This window comes from Amphiura filiformis, chromosome 5 (assembly GCF_039555335.1).
Source record: "Amphiura filiformis chromosome 5, Afil_fr2py, whole genome shotgun sequence".
NCBI classification, from domain to species: domain Eukaryota; kingdom Metazoa; phylum Echinodermata; class Ophiuroidea; order Amphilepidida; family Amphiuridae; genus Amphiura; species Amphiura filiformis.
In genome coordinates this window covers 63,848,445-63,867,620 of record NC_092632.1, presented here as the reverse complement: position 1 = coordinate 63,867,620, position 19,176 = coordinate 63,848,445, and the positions used below count along the sequence as shown (strand labels likewise).

General features: G+C 36.1%; 1 protein-coding gene across 5 annotated transcripts in view; it reads right to left on the bottom strand.

Moving 5' to 3' along the window:
* Nucleotides 1-475: 475 nt before the first annotated feature.
* Nucleotides 476-19,176, bottom strand: part of LOC140153523 (E3 ubiquitin-protein ligase pellino homolog 2-like) — a 69,056-nt gene continuing 50,355 nt past the window's right edge. For all 5 annotated transcript variants that reach the window (XM_072176303.1, XM_072176304.1, XM_072176302.1 and 2 more), the window contains 5 exons: nucleotides 18,016-18,114; nucleotides 8,469-8,579; nucleotides 6,406-6,534; nucleotides 3,067-3,182; nucleotides 476-2,084 (listed from right to left, as the gene is read on the bottom strand). In XM_072176303.1, coding sequence (XP_072032404.1) covers nucleotides 1,958-2,084; nucleotides 3,067-3,182; nucleotides 6,406-6,534; nucleotides 8,469-8,579; nucleotides 18,016-18,114 — 582 coding nt within the window. In that variant the 3' untranslated portion in view covers nucleotides 476-1,957. The remainder of the gene's footprint in view (nucleotides 2,085-3,066; nucleotides 3,183-6,405; nucleotides 6,535-8,468; nucleotides 8,580-18,015; nucleotides 18,115-19,176) is intronic.

The following is a 19,176-nucleotide window of genomic DNA, read 5'->3' as shown; positions in this document are numbered from 1 at the left end:
GCATGTTCACTTTAATTACCAGCAGTTTACAGCAATGAATGTGTCAACTTGTTTCACAAACTATGTTCTCAAAAAATAATGCAATAAAACTGAAGAAAACAAAAGTTAACTTATAAAATTAAAGATGCAAGCTCTAAAAGGGGGTTAAGGGGGTACTACACCCCTGGCCAATTTTGTGCCTATTTTTGAATTTTTCTCAAAAATTATAGCGTATTACTGACAAGTAAGATATGTATATTATAGGGGCAAGGACTACAACTACTATACTGGAAATTTTATTTCAGCACAGACAACAGTTGTGGAATTACAGTCAAAAATGAGGGAAACCCAATATTTGATCAATAAATCAATAACTACCTGCCTTTGAGTTGCTGAATTTTCAGTACAGTAGTTGTAGTCCTTGCCCCTATAATATACATATCTTAAATGCAAAAATAGGCACAAAATTGGCCAGGGGTGTAGTACCTCCTTTAGTCACAAAATCATGCAAATGGGTCAGTTTCTGCTACAAGGGGTTATATACACCCTGTCACCCTCTGTGCAAGATTCATAGTGAAATAATGTTGTAGAGCATTGAAAACCACCTCCTTGCATTGAAACTACATAGCCATAAAAACCTTTTTCACATTTATCTCCAATTCCACTTGATGTGACTTAAAACCCTTTTAGAACTACAATCTTCAATGGGCTATTCCAATTGAAATCCACACTACCCCTGTGGAAGATTTTAGAAATATCTTCCACAGGGGGAGTACGTTTTTCAAATGTAATTGGTCAGAGTTGATCATTTTGATATCCCATACTCCCCTGTATTATAGCTTTACCTATATCTTCCACAACTGGAGTGAGTGTTTCAAATAAAAGTTACCCAACTGTCTATTCTAATTGAAATTTATACTCCCTCTGTGGAAGACTTTAGCTAAATCTTCCACAGGGGTAGTGTGGATTTTAAATGGAATAGCCCAATTGTCCTAATATTACTTGATCATAAAAAGTGTGTCAATTAAATCTTAGTGCATTACATGTAAAATGCAAATTTCCAGTCTTTCCATCCTCCAGGGGAAATCAGTCGGGTTTAGTTCTCCAATGGCAGCATATGAACCATGACTATCTCAGTCTCAGTGTTGTTGCTTCCCACATGTAGTTATTCCAAGACACTATGGACCACAATCGCCTCATCCTAATGGCATAGTTCAACAACCTCAATAAACAATCATAGTGCAAAATTTGATCTCAAGTTGCAGAGTATGAGTTTTTGTACCCAAATTGTCAAAGTTCATTCAATGAATGTGCAGATGATTTGGGGTTAAAGAACTGTGCCTGATAGATGAGCATGTTGTGGATCCTAGTGAGAATCTGGCCAACCACAACATGAATAATCATATTACAACTTGGAGCCACTATTAACATATTGGCAGGCCAATTGTCGTGACTTGGACCCATAAAAAACAGTTGTGGCTTACTCATATCTGGCAGTATTGATTATAAAAAAAGACATCAAATCTTCTTCTGCAAGTCATCGATGCAGCAAAAAACCAACATAGAAATTCATTCAGCAACAATAATAATAATATTAATAATTAATAATAGTAGTAATTACATACACAGACATTGATTCCATGAATCTTGATTAACAAAGTTCATTGCAGTGTTAAGTTGGTGGTCCGATCACACTTATTTTGGCCAGTGGGAGAGGTTTTTTTTATAAGCTAGCTGTTCCTTCCTCGAATAAAATCGCTCATGTTGAGTCCGATCACTTGGATGCAAAGTACAATTGCACACATCCTGATACACTTGTGAAAAGTGCACACACAAAAGACGATCCGATATATGCACACACATAACTGCTGACCATATGTTCAAACAGGTGCATCAAGCAATAGCATCCCAGGCTTCAAGGAAGCTTGCTATGACTAGCTAGCTAGCATCAGGGAGTTGAGCCAAGAAACTCTGGATGTTAATCGATAGCTTCTTGGAAGATGAGTTTGATAAAGCCTTGGTCTCCTGCTAGTGGTGTGGCACAGAAAGGACAGGCAGCCTGGAATGCATGAGTTCCATGGGGTAGGGGAACTTGTGACCAGTACCTGAAAGGAGAAAAATAATACAAAAAATATATATTATTTTCAAAGTCATCAAAATTACTTCCCTATGTGATTTTTACAATTAGTTTCCAAATGAAGAATGAAGTGAAGTAATTCTACACAGCCAGTTTCGCCAAACGTTCAGCAAAAAATTGCCGATCACAAACGTTTATCAAACATTTTCGTAACTTACGTTTGTGATCACTAAATGTTTGCCAAAAGTTTGGCAAAAGTGGCTATGTAGAGTGCAATAATTGAGTTAAAGAATGTCAACCATTTTTTCACAGAAAACACTGTTGACCATAATATTAACTCTTGTTTATTTGAAATTTGTGGTGTTAACAGCTCTTATTTCATTTATGCCTACAAGTATGTTTGAAAACATGGATGTTTATGACCCATTCAAATTTGAAAAGATTGGACAGTTTAATTTAGAGAAATATTTCTGAATATGTGAGTATTTCTTCCACTACATTTTTCAATTGGTACAGTTTTTACATGTACAACAGAGCATCCTTAGTGAATAATATTTACAACTTGAAATGATCAACAATCCTGGATACAAAATCCACAGATAATCCTGGATCTAACATTCATGGATTCAGAGGCCTTGTGTGGATTTGGCATAGTGCGATATAAATTGCTAAAGTTTCCTTCTTGTTAACTATAAGCACAAAGTTAAAGATACCTAACACCATGTCTTACACTTCTATTATTTGTTTGGTCACTTTTTTTTCAATACTGAAACTATTGTCATTTTCACCAAAGACAAATTCAAGGATCGGTGATACTCATTTAAAGTTGCAGGATTTTACCAGGGAAAATATGTATATGGAAAAGAAACATAATATTCAATTAAAATGTAAACTTTGGATCATACCCCCAAGATTTTTGCAATACAGCAATAATTATACTGAATTTTACACACAAAACCTAAAGGAACAAACTTCACGGCCTACAAGTTGCGACCTAGGTTTGTACTTACTTTGTTGTCTTTTCAGAGCAGACATGGCCACACGGGCAAAAGGCATGTGTCGGTGAGCTGGAATCCACATAAAAGCTTGCCTCATTTCCCATTGTAAGTGCCTCATATGGACCAATCTGTGAATGAATTGATGATTGAATACAGAGGTGAGAAGAATATTTCAGGAGGGAATGGTATCCAAGATTTGACATGTAACAATAAGCAGAGCTAAAAGAGTCCAATGTCTGCATCATATTACTCCTGATTCCAGAAAAAGACCGCACAATTTTTTTTTAATTAAAAAAATATTATCTTGTTTGATAAATGCAACAGGTAGCTAAATCCTAATCCTTTAGTTGGTTCTAGCTAGCAATAAAAGTCAAATTTTAATTTTGCAATCCAAGGGAAAATGGTCTTAAAACATGCAAATATTTTGCCGGTTTTCTTTAATTTTCTAAGATTTGGCACAAGTCAAAATTTTGATAATAGGTTAATATTTAGCTCATAATTTTAATATTTGAAAATATTTTATCCAATTTTTTTTCCTGGTGTCCGCAAGTAGTATGGGCATTAGAAATAATGGGAATTTAGACGCAATAACTCAGTAAGAACTGTGGAAAGGTCTAGTGTAGGTCCATATGGCCAAGCCCCAAGAAGTTCTGGGAATTTACTGAAATTGAAGGGCAAAAACCCAACTAGAAATTATAGAAATGTATACAAGAATACAAATAAGCCTGCAGGCATTTACACTCAATAAAAAGACATTCAGCCTAAAAATATTTTAAATCTGGGTAAAAATAGAGAGTATAGGGCTTTAAAAAAACTATATATAAGGAAAATAGGTTAATCCTGAAAATATAGGAAATAGAGGGCCACAATTCAATTCACAAAAAAAACTTTCATGCAAATATATGACTGACACTGTCTGCTGCACGCAACATTGGAATTTGCAAATAATGTTATCCATGGCTGCTTCGTATGAAATGAAATACTCTCACACTATGAAACTGTCTCACATCACATACAGTGAGGCAAGGTGTTTGTTTTTTGTTTTACTCAATGAAGGCTGTGATGCCAATGACTTTTAAACAATCCGTAATGCATGCATACCGATGCGATTCCCTGTGCACAAATTAGGGAATTGATGATAGGAATTTTTGTTTTTACTCTTCCTCTACCGTGTGATAGACGACATTGCGCTAAAATATTGGACCTGTCGTCATCTATCATATGGTAGAGGAAAGTAAAAGCAAAAATTTGTATCACTTATGCTCATTCTTAGTCAGTAATAATTAGTTATGTAATAACTATAACCTACTTTATTGAGCAAAAATTATGTACCATCATAAAACTCCCCTTATTCTAAAATGAATGAAACTTCACGTCTTCAGTTGCGCATACTGCAAATGTATTATGCACTAAGTCTATGCATACGCACTTTATACGCCTTTACAAGGGTGTTACACATTATCAATACACAAGATGATGTGGTGTCATCTATAGCCTGATAGACGACACCTGAAATCATGCGATTGTCCAATCAGATTATCTGTCTACTAAATAGACCCCTCCCACTGACTAAGAATGTACTGTATTCATTCCACTAAGTTAGTCAGTATTGGTGGGCAACAGGGATTGAGTGTGATCGCACACCTTAAATTGCCTGTCCAAGAGCAATTTATAGCACACCTCACTTCCTGAACTTCTTACAGAGTGCAATTCAATAGCACACCTGACAGCCCACCTTAACATTTCCAGAAGCGCAATTTATAGCACGCCTGTTATTTTCAAAACTCAACCCCCGGGGCACTCAATTTTTCCATTATTTACAATCATAAATCCCCAACTATAACCATCTTGGCTCCAGTCGGGTGCCATCTATTGAAAGGGACATTTTATGGCCTTTTTGGTTGCTGCAAATATGGCAACAGCGACAGAAAGTGTTATGAAAAAACACAATGATGAGGTTAAAATGCCATGCAATTTGTATTTTGACATGAAAATTCATATTTTATAATATGGCTCCTCTCATGAATGGAATCTCCACTATAAATATGCATCATTTGGAAGTTTTAATGAGGAATTTTGGCTGGCAAATATTCATGTTAAATGGCCATTACTTTGCTTGGAAAGTAAGTTTATGGAATTAATCGGAGAGGGCGGCACTTAATAATGGCATGTTTTGCACGTAGGTAAGTCACTGGGTGGGCATGGGCATTTAACGGATTGGGGAGCACAGTTGTACTTACATCTCTACACATTGGACATGTCCTGTCTGTCCTTTCAGACAGGACATTGGGGAGCACAGTTGTACTTACATCTCTACACATTGGACATGTCCTGTCTGTCCTGTCAGACAGCACATTGGGGAGCACATTTGTACTTACATCTCTACACATTGGACATGTCCTGTCTGTCCTTTCAGACAGGACATTGGGGAGCACAGTTGTACTTACATCTCTACACACTGGACATGTCCTGTCTGTCCTTTCAGACAGGACATTGGGGGGTACAGTGTACAGTAGTACTTACATCTCTACACATTGGACATGTCCTGTCTGTCCTTTCAGACAGGACAATGGGGAGCACAGTTGTACTTACATCTCTACACATTGGACATGTCCTGTCTGTCCTTTCAGACAGGACATTGGGGAGCACAGTTGTACTTACATCTCTACACATTGGACATGTCCTGTCTGTCCTTTCAGACAGGACAATGGGGAGCACAGTTGTACTTACATCTCTACACATTGGACATGTCCTGTCTGTCCTTTCAGACAGGACATTGGGGAGCACAGTTGTACTTACATCTCTACACATTGGACATGTCCTGTCTGTCCTTTCAGACAGGACAATGGGGAGCACAGTTATACTTACATCTCTACACATTGCACATGTCCTGTCTGTCCTTTCAGACATGACATTGGGGAGCACATTTGTACTTACATCTCTACACATTGGACATGTCCTGTCTGTCCTTTCAGACAGGACATTGGGGAGCACAGTTGTACATACATCTCTACACATTGGACATATCCTATCTGTCCTTTCAGACAGGACATTAGAGAGCACAGTTGTACTTACATCTCTACACATTGGACATGTCCTGTCTGTCCTTTCAGACAGCACATTGGGGAGCACAGTTGTACTTACATCTCTACACATTGGACATGTCCTGTCTGTCCTTTCAGACAGCACATTGGGGAGCACAGTTGTACTTACATCTCTACACATTGGACATGTCCTGTCTGTCCTTTCAGACAGGACATTGGGGAGCACAGTTGTACATACATCTCTACACATTGGACATGTCCTGTCTGTCCTTTCAGACAGGACATTGGGGAGCACAGTTGTACTTACATCTCTACACATTGGACATGTCCTGTCTGTCCTTTCTTGGTTTGAGTTGCTATCCCACTGGTGATATCCATGTACATGGCCACACTTTAGATACGCATACGGTTGCTTGGAATTTTCTTCTAAAAACTGCTGCTCAGCAGGAGATGGAAGGAAAAAAGAAAGAAATTTTATGACGAAATTGTTAAATAAGAATTTTAACTTACGTAAATTTGACGCGATCCAAGGAGAATAAGTCCAATGTTTCAACTTAAGCTATTGGCAAATATGGTGCCTATTATATTCTTTTGTTTCTTATTTGTTTTTGGCTCTGATAGCTCTGATGAATTTCTCATAGCTTAATAACTGGATGTTCAATTTTAATGGGGGTGTCTTCAAAATGTGCTATTATGCAGTCCAATCCACCACAACTGTTTGGAGTAACCTATGTATTATTATCAATTGATGTGCTCACTGACTTCATACTATGCAGTTAGGAGGAGATCAATTAATACTTGATTCCGTTACCTTTTTCGGACAAAAGTCAAGGTCCAAAATACCCTTTAACCTTTTCCCAACACTCCCAATGTATTATGAATCTATAAGGGTAACTGATGCTAAAAAACTTGAAATTGAATCTTTTTGACATTAGGCTCATTTTTCTTGACCCATGTCACACATACGAACAGTAGAAAACTGGTGATGATGATGAACAATGATGATATTGATTATATGCAAATTTAAATCTAATTAAATACATGAAAATTGTGCAAACAGGATTGATATCTCATAATTATTTATTATTTCCAATGAGTCGGCAACAGATAATAAATTCTACGAGTCTGTTCTTGCCAGACATTAATCAAGGGCACTGAACACATTACAATTGATTTTCTATGGTCTTAATGGTTTTAATATGCAAATCATTGTATAATGATACTGCTGATATACAAAATCAATGCATATTAACTCTTTCGGGTATGAGACAAAATCAACATTTTTACCCATCTCTAAGGAACAGAAAAACAACATGCTGTCAAGTGTTTTATGGATACAATATAATAACAGGATTGTACATGTTGTACATCATTAGTTGAAATTAACAACAAATTGAAGTCCAAATCAGGAAGATAAAATATTTTGAAAAGCTGTTGCCCATTTGTGCCACCTGCTAAAAAAAAGCCTTATCCTATGAGAACTACGTGCCGATTGGCCAAAAAGAAATTTTCATTGTCAATTGGACCAATCAGCAACATTGTTTGAATAATTTCAAAAAAAAAAAAAATGGGGTGAATTATTTGCAAAGCTCCATTCTGATTGGTGATTCAAGTGAAAATATCATGTAATTGACCAATCAGAGGCAATGTTAGATCGGCAGGTAGTGCTCAGGGGGTTAAATGGCTATTCCATTTGAAATCCATACACCGTATTTGTTCCATTAACCGCCCAGGCCGCTTCACAAAATCATTTTGGGTGGGCGCTTAATTTTTTACATTGTTTAGCCCAACAAGACGTTTAAAAGGCCCAAAATATTCATCTGTCGTCATCAGTGTGTCATGTTTCAGACCATGATTTAGATTTGCATAGGCAGTTAATAAACTAATATCAGTTTGCTTGTTGTAAAGTCACTGGGAGTGGGGCACTTATAGGGGCATGGGCAGTTAACAGCATGAATATAGTACTTCCTATGGAAGACATAACCTTAATCTTCCACACAGGGAGTGTGAATTTCAAATGTGGTTACATGAATGGGTGACTATTTAAAATATACACTGTAGGAGATTAAGATCATGTCTGCCATGGGGGTTGGATTCAACTGTATTTAGACCACTAATCATTATTTGACAAAATTTATAAAATATTTTCATATGGGTACAAACCAACCTTGTATTTATTCAGTGAGTTTTCACATCCCATGTACAAGGACTGGGGGAATCTCACACAGCGGCAATCTTTAATGCCAAATTTACATTCTTTTATACAGTCATGTGCATATAGTATTCAATACACCCTAGCATTGAATAACATATGGTGTGACACTGTTCAATCTCTCCATGTTATTTTTCCTTGTGGCACATAATACTTACTTTAGCTGTTTGATGTCTATGTTTTGGTAAGACTAATGTGTTGAATCCGATAGGACACTGCGGTCTTGAGTCGTTTATTCCTTGTCGTAACTGCTCTAGATGCTTTTGTGTCTGTAAAAATATCAGATTTCAACATTTTTTAGTGTTATAACTCAGCCATCTTGAATATTTCATAGAATGTACTTCTTGTAAACAAACTGTGAGAAAAAGAAAGGTTAATTATATAGCTGCCTCAGGGCAAACTGAATGCAAGAAAGCTAAATAGCTGCTTTTTGCGATTAAATTGGAGGTAAAGGGTTGGTAAAAATTCCTTTTTCAAGGTATACGCATCTGCCATCATTGTGTATTGACTGGGCATGCCTAAATGCTCGTGCCGAAATATCATGCCATGAGCAACAAATCAGGTGCACCGAGTAATTACACAACATTTTTGAGTTGGCTTAAAGGAGGATTTCGTGATCCTAACATCCTCTTTTTATTACATTTTTCAGTAGATATTCACGAATCCGATTTTGCGTTTGTGAGTTATGCATGATTATGTGTATTACACTGCTCCATAGGCGAGTGTTGTAATTTCGTTCTTTTTGGTACATAAACATTATATAGCCAGAGGTTTCCAGTTGTATAAAAATCTCAACTCTTTTTGAAAAAAGTGGGGGGGGATGAGGCTGTGGATCACTTAAATGCCCTTTTAAGATTTGTTTTCTGTATATATATTATTTTCCAAAGATACCCAATTTTTAAAAAAGTAGTTTAGATTTGTGGCACAATGTACTTCAAATCCAACCAATTCATTGTCAACATCTGTGCTAAGTAGGTTAGATGTAAAAAATATACCTATTAGGAAAGCTAGATTGATTTCAGACATTTATATTGATTTCATCTCATTTGCACGTCACAAACTAATGTTATTGGGCATTTTATTCAGGAAAATTAAATTTTCTATGGTTTGCAAATGCAGTAAAATTGTTCCAAAAAAACAAAGTGTACAAGCCCTACAAGAAACAAATTTTGTTTTATTTAGCTTTATCTGGTGAAAGGAAATTGGGCTATTCCAGTCTAAATCCACATGCCCCCTGTGGAAGACATGTCCTTAATCTCCCACACAGGAGGTGTAGATTTCAAACAGAGTCACCTGTTTAGGTAACCCCATTTGAAATTTGCACTCCCTGTGTGGAAGATTAAGTTCATCTCTTCGATAAGGGGTGTATGGATTTCAACTGGAATAGCCTGATGTTAATAAACCTAACAGTGATTCTTAAGATACTTCCTTCAAATAATTTTTTTTTTATTCCCAACTTGGTATTTTTATGGTATTTTGAGAAAAAAAGTCTGATTTTCGCCGACTTTTTCTGGAAAAAAATAAAAAAATAAAAATTTTGAAATAAAAATTTTTCTGCATTTCTTTTTTTCAAATCGCACAATTTTACAAATGCGTGCGCAAGCTTTGAGACAGACCTTTTTTTGGCCTAATCAAGGATAGAAGCAACTATTTTAATTTTCCACAAGTTTCATTCATGCAAATCTAACACACTGAAATTCCAACTGATATTGGACTATATGGAATAAACCAAAGGATCGATGAAGCCCTATGTACGAAACTAGTTTTATTAGAGAATGACGGGCCTTTAACTGGCAATTACATTTCTCATGTATACTAATAAAATATCAGCCATGTTATTCTGACCCATTTCTGGTTTCATTACTAGGTGGGAGAATGTCAGAATTATATTGTTTACATGGCTTAATCTACTATTTAAGTTGTTCCTTTGCATTTGCTGGGTAACAAATAATGCACCAAAAATATAATAAAGAATTAAACTGTTCCTTTGGTCACATCTCAAACCAATTTGGGCCAACGAGCTATTCCAGTTGAAATCCATACACCCTCCTATGGAAGACATGACCTTAATCTCCCACTCATAGATTTCAAATGGAATAGCCCACTCAGGTAACCTCATTTTAAATTTACACTCCCTGCATGGACAAATAAAGTCATGTCTTCCATAGGGGTGTATGGATTTAGCCCAATCATCTCTCTTGATGTGTGTGACACAAAGCACCCACTGCCTATGTGACTCTGTTACTCCAACGTAACATTTTAATCCATATTATAACCATTCTGAAGTAAACATTTAATACTACGTCATATTTATGCATCATAAGTACATTATTTCTCTTTCTTTTTAATTTTCAAAATCACTCCCACCTCTAATTAATTCTACTTGTGTTTCCCACCCACTCATAAGTAACATGATGTAGTACTTATGTCCCATTTCAGTGGCGTGTTGGGGGGGGGGCTTTGGGTGCAAAAGCCCGCACTTTGTTAAAAATCATGTAAAATCAGCCGCCGTTTTTTGGTGATTTTACCCATTAAGCCCCCTGCATAAATCTGAAAGAGGGGCTGAGCCCCCTGCAGGAAAAGATCCTGGACATGCCGGTGCATTTATACATGTCTGCTCTCAGGAAAAAAACACAATAACACCAAAAATAAGAACACATTGAAGAATTGGTTATATATTATCATAATTATGCTCCATGAAGTAAAATGTAATACTCATGTCATGCTGTTGCATAATAGCTAAATTAACCATACATTTTCACGGCAATTGCTTTACTACTACAGAATGAAACTAAAATATTACATAACTGCTCTACATAAGAATGTACTGCATCTAATCAATGATAATGTGGGCTAATATATTATGCACCCCATCTTTGTTAATAAACAGTGGGTAACTTCACACGAAAGCTTGGTCCGCATTAAAACGTTTCAATGCGATCTCATACTGTGCATTCATAGTAGCAAAGTGTCTACACGTCACTCAAATCCGCATCCGGTTAATGATCGTGTAGAGCACACATTTCTTTAAAAGTGCATTACAGTGCATGTAGGGTGCTCACAGTGCATAGGGTGATCACGGCGCAATACCATGTGCATGTAGTGTGAAGGCAGCTCATGACACAATGTCGTCTGATCACACAAGATGAGATCACAATGAAATGCATCACAGGAATCTATTCCAATGAGCTATTCCATTTAAAATCAACACAACCCCTGTGGAAGATTTTGGAAATATCTGCCACAGGAGGAGTAAGAATTTCAAATGGAATGAGCACATTAGGCAGCTCCATTTGAATTTCATATACCCTTGAGAAAGATTCAACCTGAATCTTCCCCTTAGGGAAGGTGAGTTTCAAATGGAGCTGCTGTGTAATTCCATTTGAAATTCATACTCCCCCTGTGGAAGATATTTCCAAAATCTTCCACAGGGGTAGAGTGGATTTTAAATGGAATAGCCCAATGCGCATCACACCACTTGTGTGAAGTAACCCAGAATCTGTGATAACGCATACTTTCCTTGGGTACAATTTTAATATGAACTACCCCAAGGCATACTCTATGATGAGGAAAGGTATGGAATTTGCAGTTGTATTTTATTTACAACTATTATGTTGTCATATGTGAAAAAGAAGTCGTATCACAACCTATGTGTAACACAACTGATTTATTAAAAATTGTCTGTACATATAGATGTCCACATTTAACATGTGTGTTGTACATTTTAACATATGTTTTCTAATCTGCATCTGTGTTTTGAATGTATTGAGCCATTTGTACTTTTGATACTGCATGTATTAAAGGTGATGCTCACCAGTTCAGCTCTTGTAACTGTTATTTCACATAAAGGTCTTATACTTTACTTTTATTGCATCATGGGACCAACTCATGATCTTATATTGTATGTCAGGAAAGTTATAACTTCTGGACAGTGCCGGAGCAAAAATAAATAAGACTTGAAAGAATACAAGGCGGTTCTTGAACCACGAGTCTGGAATCCTTTTGCGCCCGCCTACTTTTATGATTACCTTTGGTTACTTATTACAGAAGAAACAAAATAAGGACAAGGGTCTCAAATAGATCGTCAGAATAGGTGCAATATTACACTTTATAGCAATTTATATATTAAAAGTAAAATTTTGGTCTGAAAAATGGCAACAATTTAATGTAATACACACAATAAAATTTATGAGTTGTACACAGAAGGTCGTCACAACAACATCAGTGTTGATAAAGAAATCTGACAGATTTTGAAACGTCCACAGTAAGTGCTGTTTTATTGGACAAGAACTATGAAATACATCTCTAAATTCTGTCTCTATCAAATATGTTGAGGTCTTAAGTAATAAATTTTGTAATGATGATTTAAATGGTAAATTTGTTCATAAAAACTCATAGTAAAGTTGATAAAAACATTGCCCTCCATGTTATCTCTATGGTATGTGTATAGTTTACCACTGAAAAGTGCATGTCATCCTGGGCTTCATATAACAATCAATGCTATGCAGTTATACAGCAGAACCTTGGACAAGTAGTTCATGTTTAGAATACACAATATCGAGAGTTCAGGCACACAATGGACTATTCCAGTTGAAACCCATACACCCCCTGTGGAAGACATGACCTTAACCTCACACACAGGGGGCATAGACTTCAGATGGAATCACCCATTCAGGTAACCCCATTTGAAATTCACACTCCCTGTGTGGAAGGTTAAGGTGGTATCTTCCATAGAGGGTGTAAGGATTTCAATTGGAACAGCCCAGTGTTATGTATGCAATGTGTTGCTCATGATACTTTCATGATCAATATATTGCTATTCACAAAGTGTAAAAATTGTTTTATTGTTAATAAATTGTTTAAAAGCGAAGGATTAGTGGTTAAAATTGTCATTTGGTATTTTTGAAATGAAAAATTTGGCAAAAAATGAAGAAAACAGCAGTATTGACAAAGTGGAAGCTCTTTTCAAATACATGTAGCAAATTTATATACTGTCAGTATATAAATGACATATGTAAATGTCTTGTTTTGTCTGAAATACACAGCTTTCGGCTGAACCACTAGCAGGCAATGTTAGCACATCTATGACAATGACAAAGGTACCAAGATCTGAATTTCAATGATTTTTATTATCGTCCTGATGAGCAAATCAATGAATGGACCTTCAAATAGTGTTTATTTTTAATGTCATGAAGGTTTTAGTAAGTACTGTATTCATACTAATCGGTGCCACTCCCTAAATTAAATGAGTGCTTACAAACCATCTCATTTAATAAAATTATTATTACCCTAATCTCTCTCCAGTTGGTTTGGGTGGAGGTACCCTAATGTGTTGTCTGCCTCCGCCCTACAGAGTTGGGTTTTGTTGGACTGAGGCGACTTATGATTATTAAATTAAGGGGTGTGACCCAATCAACAGCGTCATCCCCCAATTTTTTTCTTTATCAAAAATGAAATTTTGGTATCAGAAGCAAGCTCATATGTGACCATCCATGACGAACCCAGTGTAAAGTTGCAATTTTGAGTATCTTGAGTATTATTGAACAGTTAAAATCTCCAGAAAACAATCTTTAAAATGATATTTCACTTGTCATTTGTGTGGGAAATCAAGTTTGCTCTTGAAATTCTGTTATGTTCTGTTGATTTCTACAATGCTCATTGGTCCATATCTCTGAATAAGCACTGGCGACTTTACACTGGGTTTGTCGTGGATAGTCACACATAGTTTTCATTACCCCAGTAAAAATTTACCATCCAAGATATGTTTCGTTTAGATGTTGTGAACAAAAATGATGTGAATTGTGGCAACCAAGACTGGAAGTATGTACAATCCTCGGGCATTGTTGTGTTTTTGTTTCTCATATCAACATTGCTGGAGCGTAACTCAACATTTAATTTGGAAACATTGTTTTAATGGTAGGCCTCAATGTAAGATAGAAAACAGAACAAGAACAAATCAGACCATGCCTCTTTAAACAAATAAAGCAGCTTTCAGATATATCTCTTCACATGACATGGAAATGTATCGAGATGTGCAACATTTTATATAATTTTTTGAAATGTAAATGAAGTTATGTCCTAGATGTTAGCAATGATATCAATGTTATAAAGTGCACCTGCATCACTGCATTTAAAAAAATGCAAATTTCATATTTTATCAATGTTTAATGAGCCCAGGGCATCCATCGAATATTGGGCTAATCCAGTTGAAATCCACACTACCCCTGTGGAAGATTTTGGAAATAAGATTTTGGAAATATCTTCCACAGGGGGAGTATGTTTTTCAAATGTAATTGGTCAGAGTTAATCATTTTAAAACCCATACTCCCCCTGTATTGTGGCTTTACCTATATCTTCCACAACTGGAGTAAGTATTTCAAATGGAAGTTACCCAATTGTGTATTCTATTCAAAATTGACACTCCCTCTGTGGCAGACTCTACCGAAATCTTCCACATGGGTAGTGTGGATTTTAAATGGAACAGCCCATTTAACAGATACTGAAGATAAAATATTAAACAAGACATAAATATGCACTTTTAATCTGAATAATATTTAAGTGACTGTGAGAATCAAAACTTCCCTGTATGATTGAAGTAACACTTTGAAAAATGACACCTGATCATATGATAAAACTTTAATGCAGATTTTTGTTTTGTTTCTTTACATGCATTTCAGATTGTGAATTACTAATGTAATGCAACATTGAAAATCTTTTTATATTGAATAAATCTTAACAAATTATAAATAGACATTTTTAAGTTAATTACTACACTGAATTTAAAATCAAGCCACAAAAAAATCCCCAACATACATTGCACAGTGTCTTCGACCCTATATCTTCACGGCAGGAATCGCCATGGTAGGTTAAATCCACAGCCACGATTAGCCATTTGGTTCAAACCTTTAAAGCTCTTTTAAACTAATAATTAGTCGAGGGACATAACTAAGGCTACTCACAATAGCCGGGTAATCGATCTTGGTTGTGCGTGATTAAGCTTGTATACCCCATTGAGGTCAATGGTCATCGACTTTTATACTGCCTACAGTGAGTGCAGCTGTACTACACGCTGCACGCTGTAGTCCATAACAGGACCAACGCAATATAAAATGGTCAAATTTTGAGTTCAAAGCGCACGGCCAATTTTCAAAGCGCATTCTAGTGACTATCATATCTGTTCAACACGTATTTCCAAGTTTATGAGACCAAATCTGGTTTCTTGAGAAAAAAATCATGACGGAGATATTCATCATTTTCTAACCCGGTATCAGAAGATTTTCGTCTGATATCAAAATCGTGCATAGCAATTCACGTGTATCGATCCCGTGTATTCATTTTAGTGTCCCTTCTGCACCAAATAATTATTAGCCAGGCGGTGTCGGTGTGCATTGTACAGTACTTCGACAACGTTACTGGTTTATGCATGTAGCCACTTTTTGTCACATCAATAGCTTTTCACATCCCAGTACTGCTCAAAATCCAGGGGTTTCAGTGCAACAGACTTGATCTCTAGACTACGTTGAAGTCTTTCAAGCATGTCTACAAACAAAATACACTGCAGTGTGTACACATCAGTTACAATAAGAGAACTTTTTTAAGTCTAGTCAAATCAAGTGAGTCAAGTGACTCAGTGGATGTATGTACAATATGACCAGTTTCATCGAGGGATAACAAAAAAAAAATTCTGTCAAAACAATGACTGGAAAAAATAGTAAGACAATCAAATATCAAACCACACATCATGAATAATCGGATTTCTAATATTATCTAATATCCTGGGAAGTAAAAATCAGGCTGTTGTAATTTCAACTCAGTAGTGTCATGAAAGTCCCATGTGGGCCTGAATCTAAAGTTGTCATTCCACATGTATATACGGAATCAAAAGCTTAAGCTTATAGAGCGAACCTCATTACTGGCTAATGCCAGGGTTGCCAAAAGATTTCAGCCCGAATCGCGGGTCAAATAATCGAAAAGTCACCCAATTTTTTTTCTTTACCATTGGTTTCTATGGGACAGGAAATTATCGGAAGTCATGAGCCAATGTTGAAAAGTCGCCAAATTTTTTCTTAACCGTTGGTTTCTATGGGACAGGAAATTGTCAAAAGTCATGAGGAAAATCTTCAAAAGTCGCCTAATTGGGCTACCAAATCATGGGTTTGGCAACCCTGGCTAATGCTTGTTATGATCCCTATTATACATATGGGTATTGAAACACATACTAATAATATTCCATGTTGTAATCCTATGTATGATAACACATTCCAAAGCGGCTTATCAACAACATTTATTAGACTATGTTGTAATATTACTGCACAAGGGTTTCGCACATATGTAGAATAGTGCAAGTCATTGAGGCTCATATGCAGAATGATACATACTCCCACCCTCACTCCCCCTAAACCCCCCCCCCCCCCCCAAATGTTGATCTAAACGAGTCATACACAGGTATTTTTTTTATATAGCAGGTATACCTGACTTTATAGTGGAACTATAGAAACAAGTTTACACATGAACTTGTCACATTTCCCACCCCGGAGGCTATAGGCAGACTCCGATGAGGTCCCTGGGGCATAGTAGGGGTTTATAATGTGGGTCTGACTGAGCTGCACCAAGACTATGCAAACACGTTTCTTAAGAGTACCTGTTACGTTCTCCAGCCCCCAGGCTAGGAAAGAGCAGACGAGGAGGAGGAGGATCAACCCTGGAGAACGGGGTAACATAGGTGTTGTGAGCTACGTTTATTGACAAGGATTATTTAGTTTCATCACTTGATACTGTAAATCACATTTATTTGGTTTTCATTAACACAATTGGCGAGATGTTTCTTGGGAGGGGAGACAGGAAACAAGTAACAAAGAGATATAGAGAAGACAATATAAAGAGAGGAAAAGAGGTGCAAAAGAGAGAGAAAAGGAAAGGAAAGGAAAGGAAAGGAAAGGAAAGGAAAGGAAAAGAAGAACATTTGACAAATTAGTGGTAAGACGACGAAAAATGACAACCCAAATTTCAACAAATATCAGAAACAACTTTTTTTGTATTTCCCCAAATTGCAAAATATTACAGATTTTGTTGATTTTTGGGGTCATTTTTCAACAAAAAAGGCCTAACCGATCGACCCTACTTGAAAGGTCCATCTGCCCAAGGTTTTTTTTTTGTTGCCAAAGTGTTAAGGTTTGAGAATCTCCTGCTATTTTAATATGCTCACTGCTAGATAAAGTAAAGACCATCATCCTGGAATACTTTTGATGTAAAAAGGATTTTTTCTGTGTTATGTTTATTTTTGCGTATTTCCCAACTAAATCAGAATTAATTTTAAAATATACTGGTAATATTTTACGTAATTTATGTAGAGTGAAAAATTAAACTCAGAATTCAAGTAGGCGAACATTTATCTTCTATCATAGCACTTAGATCATAATTCTCAAACGTGTCATAAAATTTAATGAAATGAATGGTCTGAAATTGCCAAAAAAAGTGCTTAGAGACAAGAAAATAAGAAAATATTCATACCTTTGGCACCAAGGGTCCAATTACAGAGGTAGTTGGCTTTTTAAGTGGATAACAAATGCAATGGAAGTATGGAAATTGATTTTCCTCAAAAATGACTCACTATGTTTGATCCCATCATGGATACTATGTAAATTTCAGACAATCTGTGAAAAATTAAACGAATCATCGTATGACCATATATGTCTGGGTACTTACCGGTGTTCTTAATAACCCAGTAGCTGACCTCCATAATAATGTGGCTCCACAAAGGTCTATTAATGTGCCGTCTTCTAGTATGTTGTTTTCTGATTCAATCTGGTGATAGACAACAAAATTATATGAAAATATTTATTAAAGACAACATAATTGTATAAAAAGACAACAAAATATGCAAATTAGGGCTGAACCGAAATGACTGTTATTCACCTATCCCATATTGATTTTATGGTATTAGCCGATATATATTTTATTGCGTCTCTTTTTGTTGTTGCAGATTTGGAGCATCCCAGGACTTATAGAGCCATTTTCTACAATCAAATTTGGAAGAAAAAAATACCTAAAATTAAAATTTTGTATCCAAAATGACCAATGTTATAATTTGTGTTCACCTTATAATCTATTAAAAATTTCAAATACAGTTGACATTTATTTTGGATGCATTTCTTATCTTTAAAAGATTATGAAGTGAACACAAATTATAACTGCCCATTTTGGAAACAAACAGTAATTTGTTCAAATATTGTTACCACAATTGAAGGTCCAGGGACTCTCTAACTTATGTGAAAATATTGAACAAGTAAAGTTTCAGAGAATTTGTGAATCAATGCTCAATCAGCTTTTTTATGCTTTTTTGGTCAAAAAAGGTCAAAATTTTGGGAAAAAAGTCCACTTTTGCCCTAGACTGTCCCACAGTCTCGGTTCCATCACTGGGTAAATAATTAGAACTAAAACCACCTTCTCCTTCACTCCAAATATTAATACTAACACACCACTAAGCCCTAAATACCAGCAACAAAGGAGCACTGTGTGTCAACGAAAACTCAATCAATCTACAGACCAACTTGTTTATTTTTTTATAATGCTCTCCTAATCCAAGACTGTTCCGCTTTGATAGTAAACTCCCTTCCAAATAATTATCAAGCTATGTAACGCCTACACATTGGGAGGGTCCATGTATCGGGTTTATTTAATGTTATATAATCTACATTACCAGTCGTTCTCCATGGAAATGAGGCAGGGTCTACTTTTGCCCCCTCTCTTGAAAAAAGTCCACATGTTCAAAATCAGTACCCCCCAAAAAAAATTGTTGATGAAATAGATCACAACATTCCCAAACACATTTTATAATACAGTTTTAAAAGGACAACATCAAGCATA